General features: G+C 43.9%; 1 protein-coding gene across 1 annotated transcript in view; it reads right to left on the bottom strand.

Annotated features, from left to right (window-relative positions):
• Positions 1 to 20107, bottom strand: part of KIF17 (kinesin family member 17) — a 1103253-nt gene that overhangs the window by 449434 nt on the left and 633712 nt on the right. Inside the window, exon 10 of the mRNA XM_069610326.1 lies at positions 1238 to 1469. Coding sequence (XP_069466427.1) covers positions 1238 to 1469 — 232 coding nt within the window. The remainder of the gene's footprint in view (positions 1 to 1237; positions 1470 to 20107) is intronic.

The following is a 20107-nucleotide window of genomic DNA, read 5'->3' on the forward strand; positions in this document are numbered from 1 at the left end:
AGATACACATATTAACCCTTAGACTGCTCTTAGGACATATGTATCTTTCCAATTTTCCATAGGAAAGCATTGAGGTCCGGAGAGTGTAAGGTTTAATGAGCTGCTGTGCAGTATTGCTTGCTGTGCATTTCCTCCTCTCTACCTTTGTAAATTGACACTGCACAGTTAAATGTGTGATCCACACCTCAAGGCGATACATTTATAATCCAATATACTTTCAAAAGTTTAATAAAAATTGGCTAAACAAATTATAGGAGACGGATGTAACAAAATGGAGAATGCGGAAGAGAGATAGAAGGAAATTGGGAAACACATGAGAAAAAGGAAGGATTGATAAAGTGCAGGGGGAGAAGATGAGGAGCGAAGGAGGGAAGAATGAAAACGAGAAATGATGTCCAAAGAAAAATGCGCAGAGGCGAGGAGTACATACCATAGAAGTGAGAATACAATTGAATATGTGAGAGAGATGTCAAGAAAATATGAGAAAGATGGAGAGACAAAGCAGGAGGAACAGATGGAGAGATGGATAAGTCAGATGAGGAGAGAAATGTAAATAGCGCTGTGAGCTAACTTGAGGAAGGGAGATATGAGAGAGAGGAGTGCAATATTTAGAGGGGGAGAAAGAAAGCACTGTAAGAATGATGAAAAGAGTGGTATGTGGGATGGATGTTGCTAAGGTAGACAGAAGAAATGGGGATTAGGTTTGAAATGAAGAGTGTGGGAAAAAGAAGGCACAAGGGAAAAAGGGAAATAGGAGTAGAGAGAAATACTGGGAAACAATGGGATAAGAAAAGGTGGGGGCAAGCGAGCATAGAGAGACGGAGGAGATGAGGATAGTTAAACATGAGGAGAGAGTAATATAAATGTATGAGAGAGCATGAGTGAGGGTATGTATTATGGAATAGTTAAATAAAGCAAAACAGGGGTAAAGATGTGAGACCAATAGATAGGGAGGCAGAGAAATGGAGGAGAGGGATACTGATGTTAAAATACAGGGAGCAAGAGGTATAAGAGTGAATGATCTGGATGTTAGAAAGAGAGGACAGTTATAAGTGAGAGAGTCAGACTAGAGAAAGTATGGAGTTAGACAGTGATGTGGGAGACATAAGGTGAGAGGGGTCAGAATGAGTGAGATGAGCGGTAGAGGAAGGGGCAAGATAGGGATGGGAAGACAGAGAAGGGTAGATATTCAAAAGGAGAGATTGAGAGGTGGTCTTTGTTTTTCTGCCATAACTACCTTTCTCTGCACCTTCTCCAGCAGTTTACTCTTGACCTGCAGTTCCTCCTGGATGGACTCATATACATTTAGCAAAACCCGGTCGCTGCTCTCTTCATCCATGTTCTTCAGGGCAGCCACCAACTCATTTTTCCGCTCATCTGCATACTTCTTCCTCCGTTTAAGTTTCTCCTTCAGGTCCTTGTTCTTAGCCTGTTCTCCTCCCACTACTTGCTGTTCCAAAAGTGCTAACCTGGAAACAACATTAATGGTACAGTCTTAACTATATACGGAATGCAGCTCTGCACATCAATATCTATGTATTCATGCAACCAAAGGTTCAGTAATTGTGCACATTGAAACACCTTTGCTTTGCAACAGTGTGGACAGCAGTAGATTGGGAATGAAGTGTTCGAGCAGAGCTGTGATTGGGGACAAATACTGGCTCCTTGGCAAGCACCAAGCAATAATCAATGCAGCCAATTTACCAGTTTGTGCTGAATTTATGGATTCTAAATCTTGCCTACATTAGTCAAAAGTCAGAAACAGACCCGTAGATGCAGACTATGCATTTTCCAAAAGAGAAATGCAGTACACATGTAGTGGCTTGAAAAGAGCACTTCTTTCATAGGCATGTGAGACTTAGCGAGGAAGGGTGGAATGCTTTCAGGTCAGTGAAGGTGCTAACAGCGCACTCGACAGATGGTATGCACTTGAGCAGTATCATTCTGCCCCACTGGAAAATGGCATATGGAAAATAGCACATAATTTTCTAATTGCACTGACTGTCCCCGTAGGGACAACACTTAGCAGGCACTAAAATTGTAATTCATGAACGTTGGTTGCTACATGCAATGAGCAAACTGCTCATGGCATCCTGTGGCCAAAATACATTACGATCAGATCCTCTTAATCACAAAGGGGACCTGTGCGCAGGAGGTCAAGGGCTGTACACGCCATTGCCTTATAGTCTGCATCCCCTAAATGTTGGTGCGTGCCTGGCACTCAGCTAGGTATTGGCGTTCTGCATATGCATGGATTGAGTGCTTGTTTAGTTTAGTTTAGTTTATTATTTGTAAGGCGCGCCAAGCCCTGGAGCATCAGGGCGCACAAGACAAGAATATGCTCAACTTTGTTACAGGTACATCTACATAATCATAGTACATTCTACAATAAATAAAATATGTACAGGTACATGTGCATGGTCATAATACAGTATACAATAAGCAAGAATGAGCAGGGCTGGAGCTAGGTCCAGACAAGAAGTGATAAGGGTACAGGAATACTTAACAATCTGGAGGTGATATACAGTAATAAACAATGGTATAAAATAGTTGAATACGTACATTAATATACAATGGTGTAAAATACAGACTGAGGTATCAGAGCTGGGGCATGCAGGTGGATCGCCAGTAGGGACAGTCAGGTCAAGCAGGTCGGATTAGTTAGATGTCCTTGGCTCTCAGCCACTTGGTCAAATTCTGCCTGAATTTCGCAAAGGGCTGGGGTTCTCTTATATCATGTGGTAGGGAGTTCCAAAGCTGTGCTGCTTTGACTGCGAAGCTATGTCCTCCAATAGTGGCACGTTTAAAGCGAGGGACATAAAGGCAATTCGCATTGACCGTTCTTGTTGGTCTAGGTGAGGTTCTTAAGTGTAGCCTGTCCATGAGGTAGGGTGGTGCCATGTTGTTGAGGCACTTGTGAGTAAGGGAGGCAATTTTGAGTTGGATTTTGTCCTGAGTGGATAGCCATTTATATTCTCTCCTTATAGAGGATATATGCTCTTTCCTGTTGATCTTGATCGCGGCTCTCAGGGCATTATTCTGTAGGACCTGGATTTTTTGGATAGTCTGTTTGTTAGCCCCAATGTAGAGACCATTACAGTAGTCCAGTTTGGACAGTATAAGGGCACTGGCAAGCGTGATGCAGCTGTCTGTAGAGAGGAATGGCTTGCTGGCTCTAATGAGTTTGCAAGTATATGCTGTAGAAGAGGCTAGGGAGTTGACTTGTTTGCCGAAGTTTAAGGTGGCGTCAAGGTAGAAGCCTAGGGTCTTGACTTCCTTTGCTACTTTGATATTATTCCCATCGATAATGAAGCTGGCATAGTCAGTGTTAAGTTTAGTTATGTATGTTGGAGTGCCTAGGATTATGAGCTCAGTTTTGTCGTCATTCAGGCATAAGCCGTGTGTGGCCATCCAGGCCTGAACGATGCTGTAGATTTTATTCACTAAAGCCAGATCCACGACGTAATCTCCAGAAAGCGGAAGGAGGATCTGGGTATCGTCTGCATAGTTAGTGTAGGCGATACCCAGATGATCCATTTCGTCAAAGAGCGTGCTTTGTGAAGATGTTATAGAGGGTTGGTGATACACAAGATCCCTGGGGTACACCGCACGTTATAGGGATCGGGTCAGCTGAGGCTGATGGAGAGAAGACTCTCATGGTGCGGTTATTCAGGAAGGATTTGATCCATAATATGGCCTCTTTGGAGAAGTGAGCAGCAGAGTCTAGGTGGCTACATAAGACTGTATGGTCGACTAAATCGAACGCTGCTGAGAGGTCTAGCAAGAGGAGTAAGGCTGCTTGGCCATTGTCCCTACATTGATCTATTTGGGCCTTGAGATCGATAAGGGCGGTCTCTGTTCCATGCTGGGGACGGAATCCAGATTGGCGGGTTCCGAGCAGGTGGTTGGATTCAAAGAAATTTTGTATTTGCATGTATGCCACTTTGTCTAAAATTTTTAAAAGAAAGGGCACAGTCGTAATAGGCCTAAAATTGGTGGGAATGGCAGGATCGAGGGTTTGCTTCTTTAGGAGTGGCAGGACCCATGACTCTTTAAGATTTTTCGGTACAATGCCGGTAGTGAAGGATGAGTTGATGAGTTTAGTTATGAATGGCGATATTTCTCTCGCAGCATCCTTAATTAATTGGGCAGGGCATTGGTCGCCTTTACAGTTGGATGGTTTAAGTCCCAGGATCACTTTTTCGACTTCAATGGTAGATACCTTGGAGAAGCAGAAACGTGTTATTTGTTTAGATTTAAGTAGGGGTGCTGGGGTTAGAGCATCCTGAGGTGTGAGAGATGCTTTTTTGGAGGCGATTTTAGTTTGTAGGTTGAATACTTTGTTGGTAAGGGCAAACTGAATGTCTGAGCACCATTTTTTGTCCTTGGTGCAGTTTTCTTGGGGAATGATGGGTGTTTCCAGCTCTTTCAAGATACTGAACAGTTCTCTGACACTTGATTTAGATTGGGATATTCTGGTATTGTATGTTTCCTGTTTGGCTAGTAGGATATCTTTTTTGTATTGGGATGATATCTTTGCAAGGTTTAGTTTGTTTTCTACTGTAGGAGTAAGTCTCCATTTGGATTCTATTTTTCTTTTGGTTAACCTGAGATTTTTTAGGTGGGGGGTGAACCATGAGTTGAGATGTTTTTTCGGTTTACTAGTCCGTAGTTTGAGCGGTGCTATGTGATCAAGGGCTGAGTTCATAGTTTCATTGAATTGATCAACTAGCATATCAGGCTCCGTGTTAGCTGGGAGCGAGTTTAGTTGGGGTAGTATGATTGGCAACAATTTTTCCGTGGTTATTAGCTTTTTGTTCCTCGTGGATATAGGAGGGGCAGGTGTGGACTTGGCTGTGGCTAAGTTTGTATCTACTGTAAATAGTAGTAGAAAGTGGTCCGTCCAGATCTGAGGAACAGTGTCTGTAATGGTTACTCCACAGTTGTGATCAGCTATCCAGTCGAGGATGCGACCTTTATTATGAGTGGGACAGGTGACTCTTTGGGCAAAGCCCAGCTCTTTTAGGATCAGAGCAATAGCTGTGGACTGGGTGTCTTTAATATCGTGGTAGCCTAGGTTGAAGTCTCCTAGCACTATAGTTTGGGAGGTGTTTTTCAAATTGTTGGACAGGGTGGTGGAGAGGTCCTCAACAAGGGTTCCAATTGGACCAGGAGGTCTATAGAGCAGGACGATGTTTAATGTTTGGGAACTGGCGGTGGCTATTTTGACCGAGAGGCATTCACAAGATTTCGTGATGGGGGATGTGGAGACTCTTAAGTCAAGACTGATCTTGGCTATAATGGCTAGACCCCCGCCTCGGGAGGTGTGTCTGTCAGCTTGTATGATGGTATAATTGTCGGGAACTGCTAAGGAGAGGGCGGGACCCGCTGCATCGTGAAGCCATGATTCTGATATGGACAGGAAGTCTAGGTGGTGTCCGAGAATAATAGCTGAGATTTCTGTAGCATGAGCGACTAGTGACCTAGCATTTATGAGTGCACCTTTGTGTTTGTTTGTTTGTTTAGAATTTATTGTGCGCACCGGACCCTGGGGTATAAGGGCGCAGAAAGTAAGAATATGTACAGCTTAGAGCATAAGTTACAGGTTACAGTTACAAGTTACAGACATTGCCAGTTACAGACATTACCAGTTACAGGTGCAAGTTTACAATACAAGTTTACAATCGTATGGTGCAGATACTGTGTAGCAAACAGGCGTGAGCATTATCATGGGTTCAATTAGCAGTTGCTGTCGTTAGCCAGTTGATTACAATTTGCCTGAATTTGGAAAAGGAGTGTTCTAGCCTCGCAGTAGTGGGTAATTCGTTCCACAATTGAGCAGCTTTGACTGGGAAGCTAGCTCCGCCTATGGTGGTCAGTTTAAAGCGTGGTACTTGTAAGCGATTGGTGTAAGCAAGTCTGGTTTGTCTTGTGGGGTGTGTTCTGGTGAATCTGTCCTTAAGATATTGGGGGGCTTTGTTGTGTAGGGATTTGTATGTGAGAGATGCAGTTTTGAGTCTGATTTTCTCATGGGTGGAGAGCCATTTGTGTTTCCTTCTTATTAATGTAATGTGTTCTCTCCTGGGGATGTTCAATGCCGCTCGGAGGGCCTTGTTTTGCTGTATCTGGATTTTGTTTATGATAGATTTAGTGGCTCCTATGTACAGTGCGTTACAATAATCTAGTTTAGAGATGATAAGGGCTCTGGCTAATGTTAGACAACTGTGCTGGGAAAGGAATTGTTTTCCTGCTCTAATGAGCTTACATGTGTAGGCTGTCGAGGAAGCTAGGGAGTTTACCTGTTTGGAGAATGATAGGGTAGAATCAAGGTAGATGCCTAATGTTTTAACTTCTTTGGCAACTTGTATGCAGTTCCCATCTATGATGAAGGAAGAGTAGTTTGAGCTTAGTTTTTTGATGAGGGGTGCGGTGCCTAGGATAAGAAGCTCAGTTTTATCATCGTTCAGGCATAGGCCATGGGTTGCCATCCATGCCTGAACGATGCTGTATATTTTGTTCACCATTGCTAGATCTTTTTCGTAAACCCCTGTGAGTGGGAGGAGGATCTGGGTATCGTCAGCGTAGTTGGTATACCTGATACCCAGATGGTCCAGATCATCAAACAGGGGCTTAGTGAATATGTTATATAGCGTTGGTGAAACGCATGATCCCTGTGGCACACCGCAGGTAATAGGGATGGGGTCTGCAGCTGCTATAGGTGAGAAAACCCTCATGGTGCGGTCGCTGAGGAAGGATTGTATCCATGCTATAGCCTCAGTGGAGAAGTGTGCTGCTGAATCTAGGTGGTTACATAGGACTTTATGGTCCACTAAATCAAAAGCGGCCGATAGGTCTAGTAGCAGGAGGAGTGCTGGTTTTCCAGAATCTCTTACTTTGTCTATTTGGGCTTTCAGGTCAATCAATGCAGTTTCTGTACCGTGAAGAGGGCGGAAGCCAGATTGTCGGGAGCCTAGTAGTTGGTTTTGTTCCAGGAAGCTCTGGATTTGTATATATGCCACCTTGTCCAGTATCTTCAGAAGGAACGGTACCGTAGTAATAGGTCTATAGTTAGTGGGTATAGTGGGGTCTAGAGTAGCCTTTTTTAAGAGTGGGAGCACCCAGGACTCTTTTAAGTTACTGGGGATAATGCCTGTGGTAAAGGAGGCATTAATTAACTTGGTGATAAATGGTGCTAGATCTCGTGCTGCATCTTTGATGAGTTGTGCTGGACATAAGTCTCCTTTGCAGTTGGACGGTTTTAGACCGAGTATTACTTTCTCTACTTCTAGTATGGAGACTTTGGAGAAGTGGAATTGCGTAGTGGGTTTGGAGTTAGGAAGTGTCTTGATAGGCGGTAATATATTGGGTGCTAGGGTCTCACGTTTTAGTTCTATTTTCTTTTGGAGGTTTCGGACTTTGTTAGAGAGGGCTTGTTGGATTTCGGAGCACCACTTTTTATCTTTAAGACAGTTGTCTTGAGGTGTTATTGGGTTTTCCAGTTCTCTGAGTATAGTGAACAGTTCTTTAGTACTTGATTTGGCTTGTGTGATTCTGTTATTGTAGGTCTCTTGTTTAGCTGAGATGATTTCTTTTTTGTAATGAGAAGAGATTTTAGCTAATTTCAGTTTATTTTCTGGGCTGGGGTTAATTTTCCATGTATTTTCCCATTTCCTTTTTTCTAATCTCAGATTTTTTAAGAGAGGGGTGAACCAGTTGTTCAGGTGGTTCTTTGGCTTGCTGTTTCTGAGCTTGAGTGGTGCGATGTTGTCGAGAGTTTTGTTCATGATATTGTTAAATTCTTCCACTAGGCTGTTAGGGTTAAGGTTGTCAGGTAGAGCGTCCAAAGTGGGCATGATGCCGGGGAGTAGTTTGTCTAGTGTCATGTTTTTTTTGTTTCTGGTAAGTGCAGGAGGTGCACACGGTTGTTGCAGTTTGGGGGTGGCAGTGTCCAAGGAGAATGAGATTAGATGGTGATCTGACCAGATTTGGGGTGAGATGGTGAGAGTGGCTATAGTGCAGTTGTGGTCAGCAATCCAATCAAGGGTTCTCCCTTTGATATGGGTGGGCTCAAGAACTCTTTGTGTGTAACCCAGTTCTGTTAGGGTGTTGGAGGCTGCTGTGGCTTGTAAGTCGTTGATATCATTAAAGCCAATATTGAGGTCGCCTAGTAATATTGATTGAGTAGTATCTTTAAGGTTTTCTGATAGGATGGTAGTTAAGTCTTCTATGAAATTCTTGATTGGACCTGGAGGTCTGTATATCAAGTGAAGGTTAAGGGTTTGTGAGTTGGCTGTAGGTGTCTTGGTGGACATTATCTCACAAGATTCAATGGTTGGTGAGGGGGTGAGTCTCATCTGGAGTTTAGTTTTGACGATGATGGCTAGTCCTCCACCTCGAGCTCCGCACCTATCCGATCTGAGGATAGTATAATTATTGGGCACGGCTAGGGATAGTGCTGGGCCTGATGCCTCATGCAGCCAAGTTTCTGTAATGGCTAGGAAATCGTAGTCTTCTGTCAGGATAACTTCAGATATTTCTATGGCGTGGGCGACTAAGGATCTAGCGTTTATTAAGGCTCCTTTGAGTTTAGGTGTGCGGTTAAGATGTGTAGTAGTATTTTTTGCAGCATTGGGAGTGGCAAATGTTTCTTTGTTAGTTTGGTAGTTATTGTGCTTAACGTGGTTATGGGTGAATGGTTTGCGAGTAGGTTCTCGAGTGGTGTTAGTTTCGTATTTGATGAGCGGATCAAAGATTCTGGGTAGTCTTGCTCGTAATCTTAGGTTTCTGTCATCTATGTTATATTGTGTAGTGGATTGTTGTATTGTAGTTGCTATAAGAGGCGACATAGTGAGATGTTCCCATGGGGCGAGTGAGGCAAGTGAGGAGGCCAGGTATACTAGATAGGATAGTATAAGGAGCATTGTGTAATGTGTAAACGTTCTGTATCTGGATAGGTGGCTAGAGTTTTAGTTATGGTATAGTGCAGGCAGAGTAACTGCTAAGTCTGCTATGTTGTTATCTAGAGAATGAGGTCAGGCACATAGTGTTAAGTTGCAGTAATCATAGGGCTCGTACAGATGGCAGTGTGGTGAATATATGGCCATGGGCAACACAATTGCTATAGTCTATGAGCGACCAAAGGGCACAACACACTTACTGTGGTCAATGAGCGACCAAAGGGCACAACACAATTACTGTGGTCAATGAGCGACCAAAGGGCACAACACACTTACTGTGGTCAATGAGCGACCAAAGGGCACAACATGATTGCAGCGACACTAGTAGGCGTGGCGCGATATGTTGCATGAGAATAGTAGCAATAGCCTGATGCACATGATTAACAAATAGTTAGCAAGAGTAAATACACCAAGTTTGTGTGTATATACTAGCAGTAATCACTAGACATTCACATGTGGATCGTAGGGTAGACTAAGCAACTGAGGGTGTCATGCTTTACTCACAATGGGTTGAGTCCAGAACGTGCAAGTAGGGAGTACTGCTTCCTCCTCGGCATAGCGGAGGCTGTCCCACGGTTAGAATAGTCTCTTTCTATAGGGTCCGTCAGGAGACCTTCTATCTCCTTCAAGGAACAGTCTAGGCTCTGTACTGGATTCTCCGATGCAGCAGAATCTTTGGAGGGAATGTAGATTGGGTGTTGCGCTCACATGCGCTAAACAGGGGCAAAACAGGGCCTTGTACTGGCCTTTGATGTGATGTTTAGTGAGCATGGTGCTAGTTATAATGGTAGGTTTGGAGCATTTTTGTGTGGGTCTTTTAGGGATAAGAGCTTTCCTAGTGTGTTCTGCAGTGGTTTTCGGCTGTATGTTCATTTTTAGGAAGTTGATTTGTTCAATTTGCTTTGCTGGTAGTTCGTACAATTTTGGTAGGCGAGCACGAAGTTTGAGGTTTCTGTCTGTGGTACTACAGGGCCTGTATGTGGTAGTATCATCTTGATACTGGTTTGCTAAAGGTCCAATGGTTTGTTGAGAAATAGGCATGGTAAGGTAGGGGAGTGATAATATCACTAATATGATGAGGGAGGCAGCGTAGAGGGGTAACTTAGCTGTCCTATCTAGTGCAATGATACTTGGTTTGTTTGGTTTTGGAGAGTACATGCTAGCTGACTACGTCAGCTAGTTAGCCGCACAGTTAGATTTAGCTTTCGCTATTAACCTGAAGATAGGGAGTTGCGGAATGCGAATCAAGGCACAGCTAGATTCAGCTTTAAACTAAAGGTATGCCATTGTAAAATGCGACTAAAAACATAGTTAAGTTCTAAGTTCCATTTTAGCGACTAGAAACATATCACTAAATGCAATTTTAACCTACAATTGAATGGTCTGTAAGCGACCTTAAGGCACAACACAATTGGAATGGTCTGTAAGCGACCTTAAGGCACAACACAATTGGAATGGTCTGTAGGCGACCTTAGGGCACAACACAAATAGGGTTGCTGCGGCAGGGTCAATTAAGTGATAACCCCAGAGAGGGCTGACCTAGTGCGGCTTGGAGAGTATGCATAGCAGGCCAGCAGCACCGTAGCAGGATCCTATAAATGGCTGCAGATGGCTTAGGTCTATAGACTATAATCACGGGCAGCACACAGGTCATTGATCATGGCGGACCATAGCAATATGCGGTAACAATAGGTGCAGCAACCTAAGTTCAAGAGTTAGCGAGTGTCAAAGTGTAAGGCTAGTGGTAAAGGCAGTACAGAAGTTCAATGGAGAGCATGTAGATCAGGTTGGGAAGACAGGTAGGTGCGGCCAAGCATGCAGAGAATAAAAAATGATGGTAAAGTGTTTACAGCCCTCCACTCACGTTAAGTCTAGGGGTCCATTTCAGGTGACAGGTCTTTCTGGGCATTCATCACAAAGGGAACAGTATGCTGCAGGCAGACGGATATTTGCATCAAAAAGATACATGTAGCTCAATACCTAAGAGACCCAATCCCCCCAAAACCCTATATTAAGTTTTGTAATGCTTCCAAAGCGTAGAAGTAAGTGAAAAGACACCGCCTTGCATGACATCTAGGATCAGCAGACAATACCATACTCACAGAGCCAAAAACAATATTCCAAAGAAAGGACAGAAGATTCGCAGTAATCGTGCCATGACCATGGAATCTACTGCCCCAAGACACTATGATTGTAAAGCGCTCCATTGCTTCATGCAGCTAGATCCGGCCTCAATAAATATAATAATAATACCTATGAAGCATTGCTGGCCTCATGCATTTCAGGAGAAGACTAAAGAAGTAAAGGATAAAGACATTCAAATAGACACCGAGTCTAGCATTGCTGATTACAATGTTAGCCACAATGCACCCTTAACAATGTAAAATGTGCAATGTAGGGGAGAGCAATTGCCCAAACACACATAAAGTTATACCACCACACCTATGTAACATACCTAATGATGTATTTCATTGTCGATCTTCTATACCACTGCAGTGGAAAGCATTTACGTAATAAGCAAATCATGTTTAGGAGTGGAGAAATGCAAATAATGAATACAAACAGGCATGTTCCGTATGAGTGTTTCTGTTCTGGGCACGATAGGGGCCGCACTGGTCTGTAAAGACTTCCATCTGCTTTACATGCCCAGACAAATGCTTATTAGTTAGAAAAAAAGGATTTTACTAGGGATTCACACAAAAAAGATGTCAGCGTATGATAAAGAACTCCCTCTGTGGTACAGAAATAAAGGAGTACGCTAATCACAGGTTTGGTAGGCTCCCTCTCCCTACCCGTTCCCTTCTCACTCTTCTCTAGGACAGGGTGAAGGCTCTGGTCAGGACACTGATGGCTCAGAAATGTGAGGTGGACACAAAGGTACAGGTTTTTCAGAATTTGTCATTTTATAAAACAATAAAGGATGAGATAAACTATCTTTCCCTAAACTAACGAGAATGTCCCTAACTGGCAAACTAAACTAAAGAAAAATGACTAGTGTCCTAAAGTCGCTTACCCTCACACTAATACAAACAACAAAGTAATATAAGGAATAATTGGCAATCTTCAATTTAACACCCCAGGGCAAAATATCAAACATATGGTTTTCAACTAACATTCCTTGTGGCGCCAGAGTTGGGTTCCCTTCCACTGGCTCAATGCAGGAACACTCAACGACTAGTTCTGATTCAACAAGTTCCTTTTTTTAACCCAACACAAACGTTCCTTGTCTCCCAATAGGACTTTGTCTTGTGTGATGAAAAATGTATTTTCATGAACACTTGTTTCCAAAAACAAAGTACTTGTTATTCTTCCAGCTTTCCTTTTGGTTAAGACAACTGTCTTTCCATAACACCCTTCTTCCACTTTTAAGTATTTAAAATCTTCCATGATGTCCTTTTTCTCAAGACCAATGCTTTTCCCACCAACAGCAGTTTATGACTTAAGAAAAATATTCTCTTCAGGACATACTGCTACTATCGACATATCACACTTTTCTTCCAACTGAAAACTTATGTCAGGATAGCAAAAGTCTTCTTGCAAAGCAACAGTTTGTAAAGAAATGATTATTGAGATTACACTTTCTTTCTGCAACACCTTTTTGCCACCAATATAATGCTTCACATTATCTTCTTCTTTCCTGGTCCACTCGCCTGCCAGCACTAACCCCTATAGACCCCTTTCCTGGTTTACTCAACTACCAGGACAAAAATCCTACTTCTACAATTGTTCACAGTGGAAATGTTTGTTCCTCACACTCTCCACACCAATATCACATGAGAAGAGAATTGAACAATTGTTGCCCTTGTTGCTTCTTTGTGGCTTCTGTACAGCCTCTTGGCTGTGGGTAATGTGGGTTGTACGTTTCCCCTAAATTGTGTCCCACAAAAGAAAGGAATGACGCCGTTGTTTCTCATATGCTGCTTCTATACAGGCTCTTGGCTTATAGGTTGTGGTTATAGGTTTCCTCTATTTGGGATTCCATACAAGAGGAATTATGCCTGGCTTGCCGTAATGTTACTTTCTTGGTTTGGTATTCAAAATTGTCTTTTATAACTACATAGTATTTTTGGAGAGCCCCGGGGTCAACTATGTGTTCAGGCCAACTTATCGGATTGACTCAGCGTCTCCTCTGCTTAATTACCAGAGGCGGCGGACCACTCGTGGTCTGCCCACACTCCTGGCAATGTCCGTCTTGCTTCAGTGTACCACTCCTTCTGCTTCTGAAGCTTCAGCATTTCTCCACTTTGCTGCTCACTACAGAATAACACCCGCCTGAATGGGAGCGCGTCTCCCTGTCAGTGGGGTTCCCTCTTTTGATGCTGCTTCCCGCTGCGAACACTCTGCACAGTCCTCTGCTCTCCTGATTCGCATCAGCATCAGCTGGGCTTGCTTCTACGCTAACGGCAACCTCTGCACACTGGTCTACCACAGCCATGCCATTCCCACCTTCTTCTCTCAGCTGCATTTCATTTTTCCATTTATATGCCCCGCTCAGCTGTTTTCCTTTGTAGCAACTAGACCGCTCATTCAGATTAGTTGCACTTTGAATCTTTGCTATCTCTGAGCCCATATTCCTCGTCCCAGTAACATGGGCATTCCGCCCCTTGAAGTCCTTTGTGGTATTAACAATATGTTCTGTTTTACAGTAAGCCATCACAATTTTAGGGAGAGTGGGGGGGGGTCGAGGTTTAAGGGTTTCACCATTTTTCCCTGGCATGAGTCCCACACCACAGGATCCTTCCACGAAATACCACCCCCAGGTGCGGGATCAGGTAGCAGCTGCCTTCTCCGGTCCATGTGAGAGGAGGCCCATACCGGGTTTTCAGGCATGAACCCGCTAGATTCATCACAATAGCTGACAGGCTCTGCTTCCTGGGTGATTCTGAGTCTAGACTTTGAGTGTTTGTATGGCTCCCTGGGACTAACTGCAGGCTTTCCTTCTGGCAATAGGCTCCTGGAGGAGCCAGTGGCATTTCTCCGTCCACCCAGTTTTGGTTGCAAGTAATTTCAACAATCGGAATTGGTTAACAAGTCTTTTCCTTTTCTGACGCTGCCTCAAAAGTAATTGTTACAAAACAGTATTTTTTTTGGGTCTCTCCCCAGTGTCACTCACAGTCTCCTAGTGCAACCATGTTCCATTGGTTGTCCTCGTGACCTCCAGTGGGTTCGGCTTCTCAGTCCTCCCGGGTATAGCTCTTCTCAGATTTTGCAGACCATTCAGGTGAAGTTCCAGACTTGCCTGCAGTGGCATCTAGAAAGGAGGTGGCCTAGGACGGTCTATAGGTGCTTGGTACGGCCTCCCTTCATCTCCATGTCAGAGGGGCCTAATCCTGTCATCCCCAACCCATCTCACTTTCCTACTCACAGTAAAGACACTCACTCATGGCCTGGGAACCTGTCGCTAAGGTGTACATTTTCTTAGAGCTTATTTTCGGATAACTTCCTTGCCCTTGCACCACAAACGTATTTCTTCTCCCACTTCTTCCGAACAATGGTTGGACTACTATTGTCCTGTTATCCGACAGGCCCTGCATCTACAAGGAACTTCCCACAGCTTGTCAGTCATCTGACTTGGTTTATCTGTACTCTCCTGATTGACTTATATTTTATTTGCCTCCATAGTGGGCAGTGCCTTTAAAAGACCAGTCCACCATCTTTATTCCATTTACCTCGGCCATGGGCTGTGGATCGACCTTGCTGCTATCAGCAGTAGGATCCAGCGCTTCTCCTACTCCTCTGTATTTTCTTCTCTGCTTGCCAACACAGTGGTAAGCGTTTTATGTGCACATTCTCTATTCCCACCCTCTCTCTGTTTGCCTCCTGAACCCATAAGGGTAGTGTGAGTTACATCTATATAGACAGTGATATTTCCAATGTGTTGGGAAAATTACACATATACTGCTATTTAATTAAATGTCTACTATGCTTTACTCACAGAGCTTAGCATATACTCATGTATGCCATCTTAAATAGTGCTGTGCCGCCTCAAAGAAAAATAGCCTAACCCTATGTTGCTCTGCCTTAACTGAATGAATGCAAGGTACACTGAGAGAAGAAGCCCTGCTTCACAGTCTACCTGCTTATTACGTGCTTCTTGCTTGGCACACGCAAGCAAGTGTTAGCGCTACGCCTTGCCCGGCAAGACGGCTTCAGCATGCAGAATGAGCAACATTAGGTGGGCCAGGTACTCCCTGGGCCCTGTGAGAACTGTAGTCATAGTAGAAAATGTTGACTTGCTAAAATGTATCTGAATATGTCGGCTGTATGTTGCAAAGTTTACTCACCAAGGCAAAAGAATCTAGCTGATGTTTGTACGCCATATTATGATAACCATGTAGAACAGGCTGGAGATACCCTGATACATAATATTTTGTGTCCATCGAAGGTTGCTTTATCGTGATCCATCTGGGAACGGGGAGCGGATTGGGTGTTTTGTGTCTTGTGGATGTCTGTCTGCTGCTTTGCCAACTGCCATTAAAGACCATTACCCTTAAAGATCTTGTATGCCTCGCCATCCTCTAATATTTTCATCAATGAGACTCTAACCTCCTCTTTCCCAATTCTAAGGGGAACTAGACAAGGATGCCTGCTATCTCCACTTTCATTTGTTTTAGCCCTTGAACGTATGAGAATCAGGGATAACATTTCAGGCATTCATATTATTTCTACAACTGTTAAACTGTCTGCTTATGCAGATGACATCCTGCTTTATGTTTCTAATCCTCAATCATCTATACCTAATTTGCTCACATCTATTCATACATTTTCAGATGTTTATACATTAAATCTTGACAAATCTGAAATCCTCCCTCTTGATAGCAACTTGATTTCTGACAGCATGGATACTTTTAGGATGTCGTTATGTACTACTAGCATCAAATAACTTGGAATTATTGTAGCTGCAAATATTCCATACTGATTGAAACTAAATGCAGATTCTGTGATATCAACTATTGAACATATGGTTACTAAACTGTCTCTCTTGATCCTAATCTGTTGGGCAGGCTTGACACTATTAAAGTGATGGTTTGCCCCTATCATTTGTATGTGTTATCAACGATTCCCATGTCCTTCCCCAAAGCTTTTAATAACAAGATTGGGTCTATCCACCTCAAATCTCTATGGAACAATAAGACACAGAAAATTGCTCTTAAAAAACTTAAACTGCTGAAGAACTTCGGAGGTGGTAAATTCCCAGACTTTAAATCATACCAAAAAGCCTTTGTTTTGAAACAATTTGTTTTATGCTTAAAGAAAGAATGAATTGAACTGGTTATCTCCTTTCCAACTTTTAGAGGTTCTGAACATGAATGCCTAGTTTGGCTTAAAGACTTTCCCTAACTTGAACTTCCTTAAAATCGCATGGTTAAGCCTACTTTCCATCACTTCTGGCATTTCTGACCGTGACAAGGTTGGTCTATGGTTTAACAAGAGCCTTGATCGCTGATTCCAACATGTCAATTGCTAACCAAAAAGTCGAAATTGGATGGATTAGTGGTCTCTCTTGCCAATATACTAATACCATATTGGAAAAGGTGCTACTTCAAGTTTTTAAGATATGTAAAGCCACAAATCTAACTCAAACTGCCTTTTGTTATTTTGAATAGAGCTTGCCTTACTCCTAAACAAATTTCTAGATTTGCTTCTAACTTGACAACAGTGTACTGGTCTTGTAAAGAATATACTGCTGATTTCAAACACTGTATTATTTTACTGTACATTTGTAATTTCCTTCTGGGAAAGGATTTGGTCAACACTGCAAACATGTTTCCATTTCACAGCTCAACTCCCTCTCATGGTTACTCTGATTTACCAATATCTCATCTCCCAGATTATTCCACCTTCTAGTCCTCATTGGTTTCCATCTAATAACTTCTAAATGGAAATGTTTTTATCGCTTAATGTATGCTACTTGGTGGAATTATATATGCTACATTCACAGAATAGAATAAGGTTGCGTTGTGTGTGAGAAACCTGAACGTCCCTGTCTAAATCTTGAGGATCCATTATCCAGCTGGCCAGGACACAGCCATCGCTATTGGATCCAGTTCCTGGGGGTGGACCAGCGAGGAAGGATCACCTGGGGGGGGGTTCTTGAGGAGCGAGAGTAGGACACTGACGGGTGAGACACAGTATCCCCTTCCTTTGACACCTTTTCCCCATTCTCTCACGTAGGACATTCAAAAAAATACTGCCCCCCACCCCTTTGTGACACAAACACCTTCGCACCACACAATAGACAGCGGACTAATATGCACCTGTCATGTCCCCACTCGAAGGTCAGGCAGAGGCAGGCAATTAACCAAAATCACACACACACCTGACAGACCTTTCCTTTCCCCGCAGGGATAAAAGGTGGAGTAAGAAAGCCTAATACAAGTAAGGTAAGCAGGGCAGACAGCACAATGAGACGGCTAAGCAGGAGCGGCAGTTCAAAAGAAGGAGAAAGGCGGCAGGAATCCAGAGGGTGGCGAGGAGAGAAGTGACCTGCCCCGCAAAACTTTTGTGGAAGAGAGCCTAAGACCACAAATAATAGCATCAGTGTCTTGCAGCAGATGTCAACGGTACAAAGGGCAAGCTTATGCAAATAAGCCGGAGCGAGGGACGCTCCCGCGCCCGTGGTACTGGCCTTGACTCCAGAGAAGCCAAAAACCAAGCGGTTCATCCCAGCCGGTGAGTTGAGAAGGGAGAACCGATATGAAACGGGCTGTGTTGAGTGAGAATCGCAAAGTGGCAAGTTTTTGAACCAAATTTGATAAACTACGAAAGAACTGTAAAAGTATTGAGGGGAGACCAGCTACAAAGGGTAACCAGCACCACATAGGTGTTAAACTCAAGAGACTCTGGTCGATCTCCATATGAATAAAACTACAATTACTAGAAGGCCGTAGGAGGACCAGCGAAATAGGTCAAAGTGGTCATACAGCGGTTCAGGCAAAATCCATGTACAATCGAAAGACTTTGAGCTACAAGAACTGTGAAAGAAAAGGAAGTGAATCCCGAAAACATTGAATTGTTTATAAGGAGAACATTGAAAGTGAAGAGCGTTCAGCGCCCAGAGGAAGGCGACTCAGGGGTGAACCACTATCACCCTGATCGAGAGCCACATTAAACCCAGAGAAGAGAGGCTAAGAATCGAGAGGGGTCAGAGCCCGGCAGAGGGGGATCCAAGGGTGAAAAGTCGTCACCCCAACATTGAAAAAAGTGAAAGCAAAAGTTAAGAGATGGCAAGAGTGAACCCGAAGGAGGGATGCCAGAGATGAAGCTATCACCCAAGTACTAGCAGTCAAGAGGGGCATGTGCCCGGCAGAGGGAGATCCAGGAGTGAAACCATCATCCAAACTTCAATTAAGAAAAGAACTGACATACAAATTGAGGAATACAATTGAGAAGGGTTAGCGCCCAGAAGAGGGGGACGCAGGGGGCGAAACTATCACCCTACCTGAACTGTGGATTACAATTGAGAAGGGTCAGCGCCCAGAAGAAGGGAAACCAGGGGGTGAAACCATCACCCTATCTGAAATGTGGATTACAATTGAGAGGGGTCAGCGCCCAGAAGAGGGGGAGCAAGGGGGTGAATCATTATCACCCTAACAAACTTTCATTTGGTTAAAGGAACTTTAGTTTTTGTTATTTAAACATGTCAGGCCGCGAAGGCAAGAGACTTTCAAAGGAAACAAGACTTGGCCATCGATGGTCCTGAGAACTGCCATTGGAACTGTCATCTTGTGCTGGAGATGCCCGAGATTGTACTGTTCTCCAAGCTCCCATCTGAGCCACACTTAAAACATGGGGAAGGAAGGCCGAGGCTACCTCATCCTGACATAATATTTAAGAACATTTCTTTCTTTTCTTGAGAACTATCCCACAATCCCACATCCCTTTTTGTATTAGTTGTGAGGTTTGGCAATAGGTTTCTTAGTATAGGCCCTTTTATTTTGAAACAACGCCACTAGGACTGCCTTATTTTTCATTTGATGGTTGACGCTTGCTCCCATCTTAGCTTTAGGTTTAGATTAGGTATTTTTCCAACCTGCATACAGCATTCATTGTTCAAAAAACACCCTTGAACTGTGATCACTTGTGTCTGTCTTACTTGTTGCCACCATAAGTTCCTCACATATGGTGTCAGAGTGGGATATGATTCAACTGACAAAAATTGAAAACCCATGCTAATATTTGTGGTGTCACCAGAAGAGGAAAATAGGATAGTCTATCTCCTAGAATCTGACCGCGTGTCCACTTTGAAAGAGGTGTTATCCTCTCAGTTAAATATTCCATCTGGTCAACAGGATCTATTCTTCAAGACTGAAATCTTATTAGATACCCTTCCTCTCTCTCATTATAACCTACAACCTTGGGACCGGATAATTCTCAAAGTTCGGCCGTTTTTATCTTTCATAAGACCTAGTTCACTGAATCCTCCTCCCTCTAAACCTTTTGTTCCCCAAGGTATTCAGTATTCATCGGGGTGGGACCATCAGGGTTACAAACCAATTTATCACCTCTCGAGCTCCCCCAGAAGCTCACTGTCTCCCAAGCTCTGGTTCTCTCTAGGTTGGACTATTTTAACAGCCTTTTCTAAATCTACCTACCTCTACTCTCCGCCCTCTGCAACTAATCCAGAACAGGACTGCAAGACTTGTCCTTGGCCTCAAGCCCTGGGATCGTATCTCTCCAGCTCTGAAATCTCTCCATTGGCTCCCAGTGGATGCAAGGATTAAATTCAAAACCCTCTGGCTGGTCCACAAGGCTGGTCCACCCTCTGGTCCACAAGACTTTCTGGGGCCTGGGTCCAAAATACCTTCAGCTATCCCTCCGCAAATACCTCCCCGCTTGAGCTCTTTGCTCCTCTACCTCTAACTCCCTCAGGGTCAGTCGTTTTTCAAAGAAACAAGCTGGGGGTAGAACTCTGTCTTCGGCTGGGGCCTCCCTCTGGAACAGCCTCCTTGCCACTCTGAAACTTGAGGAGAACCATCTCCGGTTCCGGAAGCACCTCAAGACCTCCCTCTTTGCCTCTGCCTTCGCCCCCACCCCTCCCGCTCTCTCTCGGCACCATGCACCTGGCCACCCCCTGTCCTCCGGGTCCAGGTACATGCTCACCCTGCCACGCTCCCGCACTACCGCACTGCCTCCGGCCACCCCTTGCA

This window comes from Ambystoma mexicanum, chromosome 8 (genome assembly GCF_040938575.1).
Source record: "Ambystoma mexicanum isolate Mex_15411 chromosome 8, UKY_AmexF1_1, whole genome shotgun sequence".
NCBI lineage: Eukaryota > Metazoa > Chordata > Amphibia > Caudata > Ambystomatidae > Ambystoma > Ambystoma mexicanum.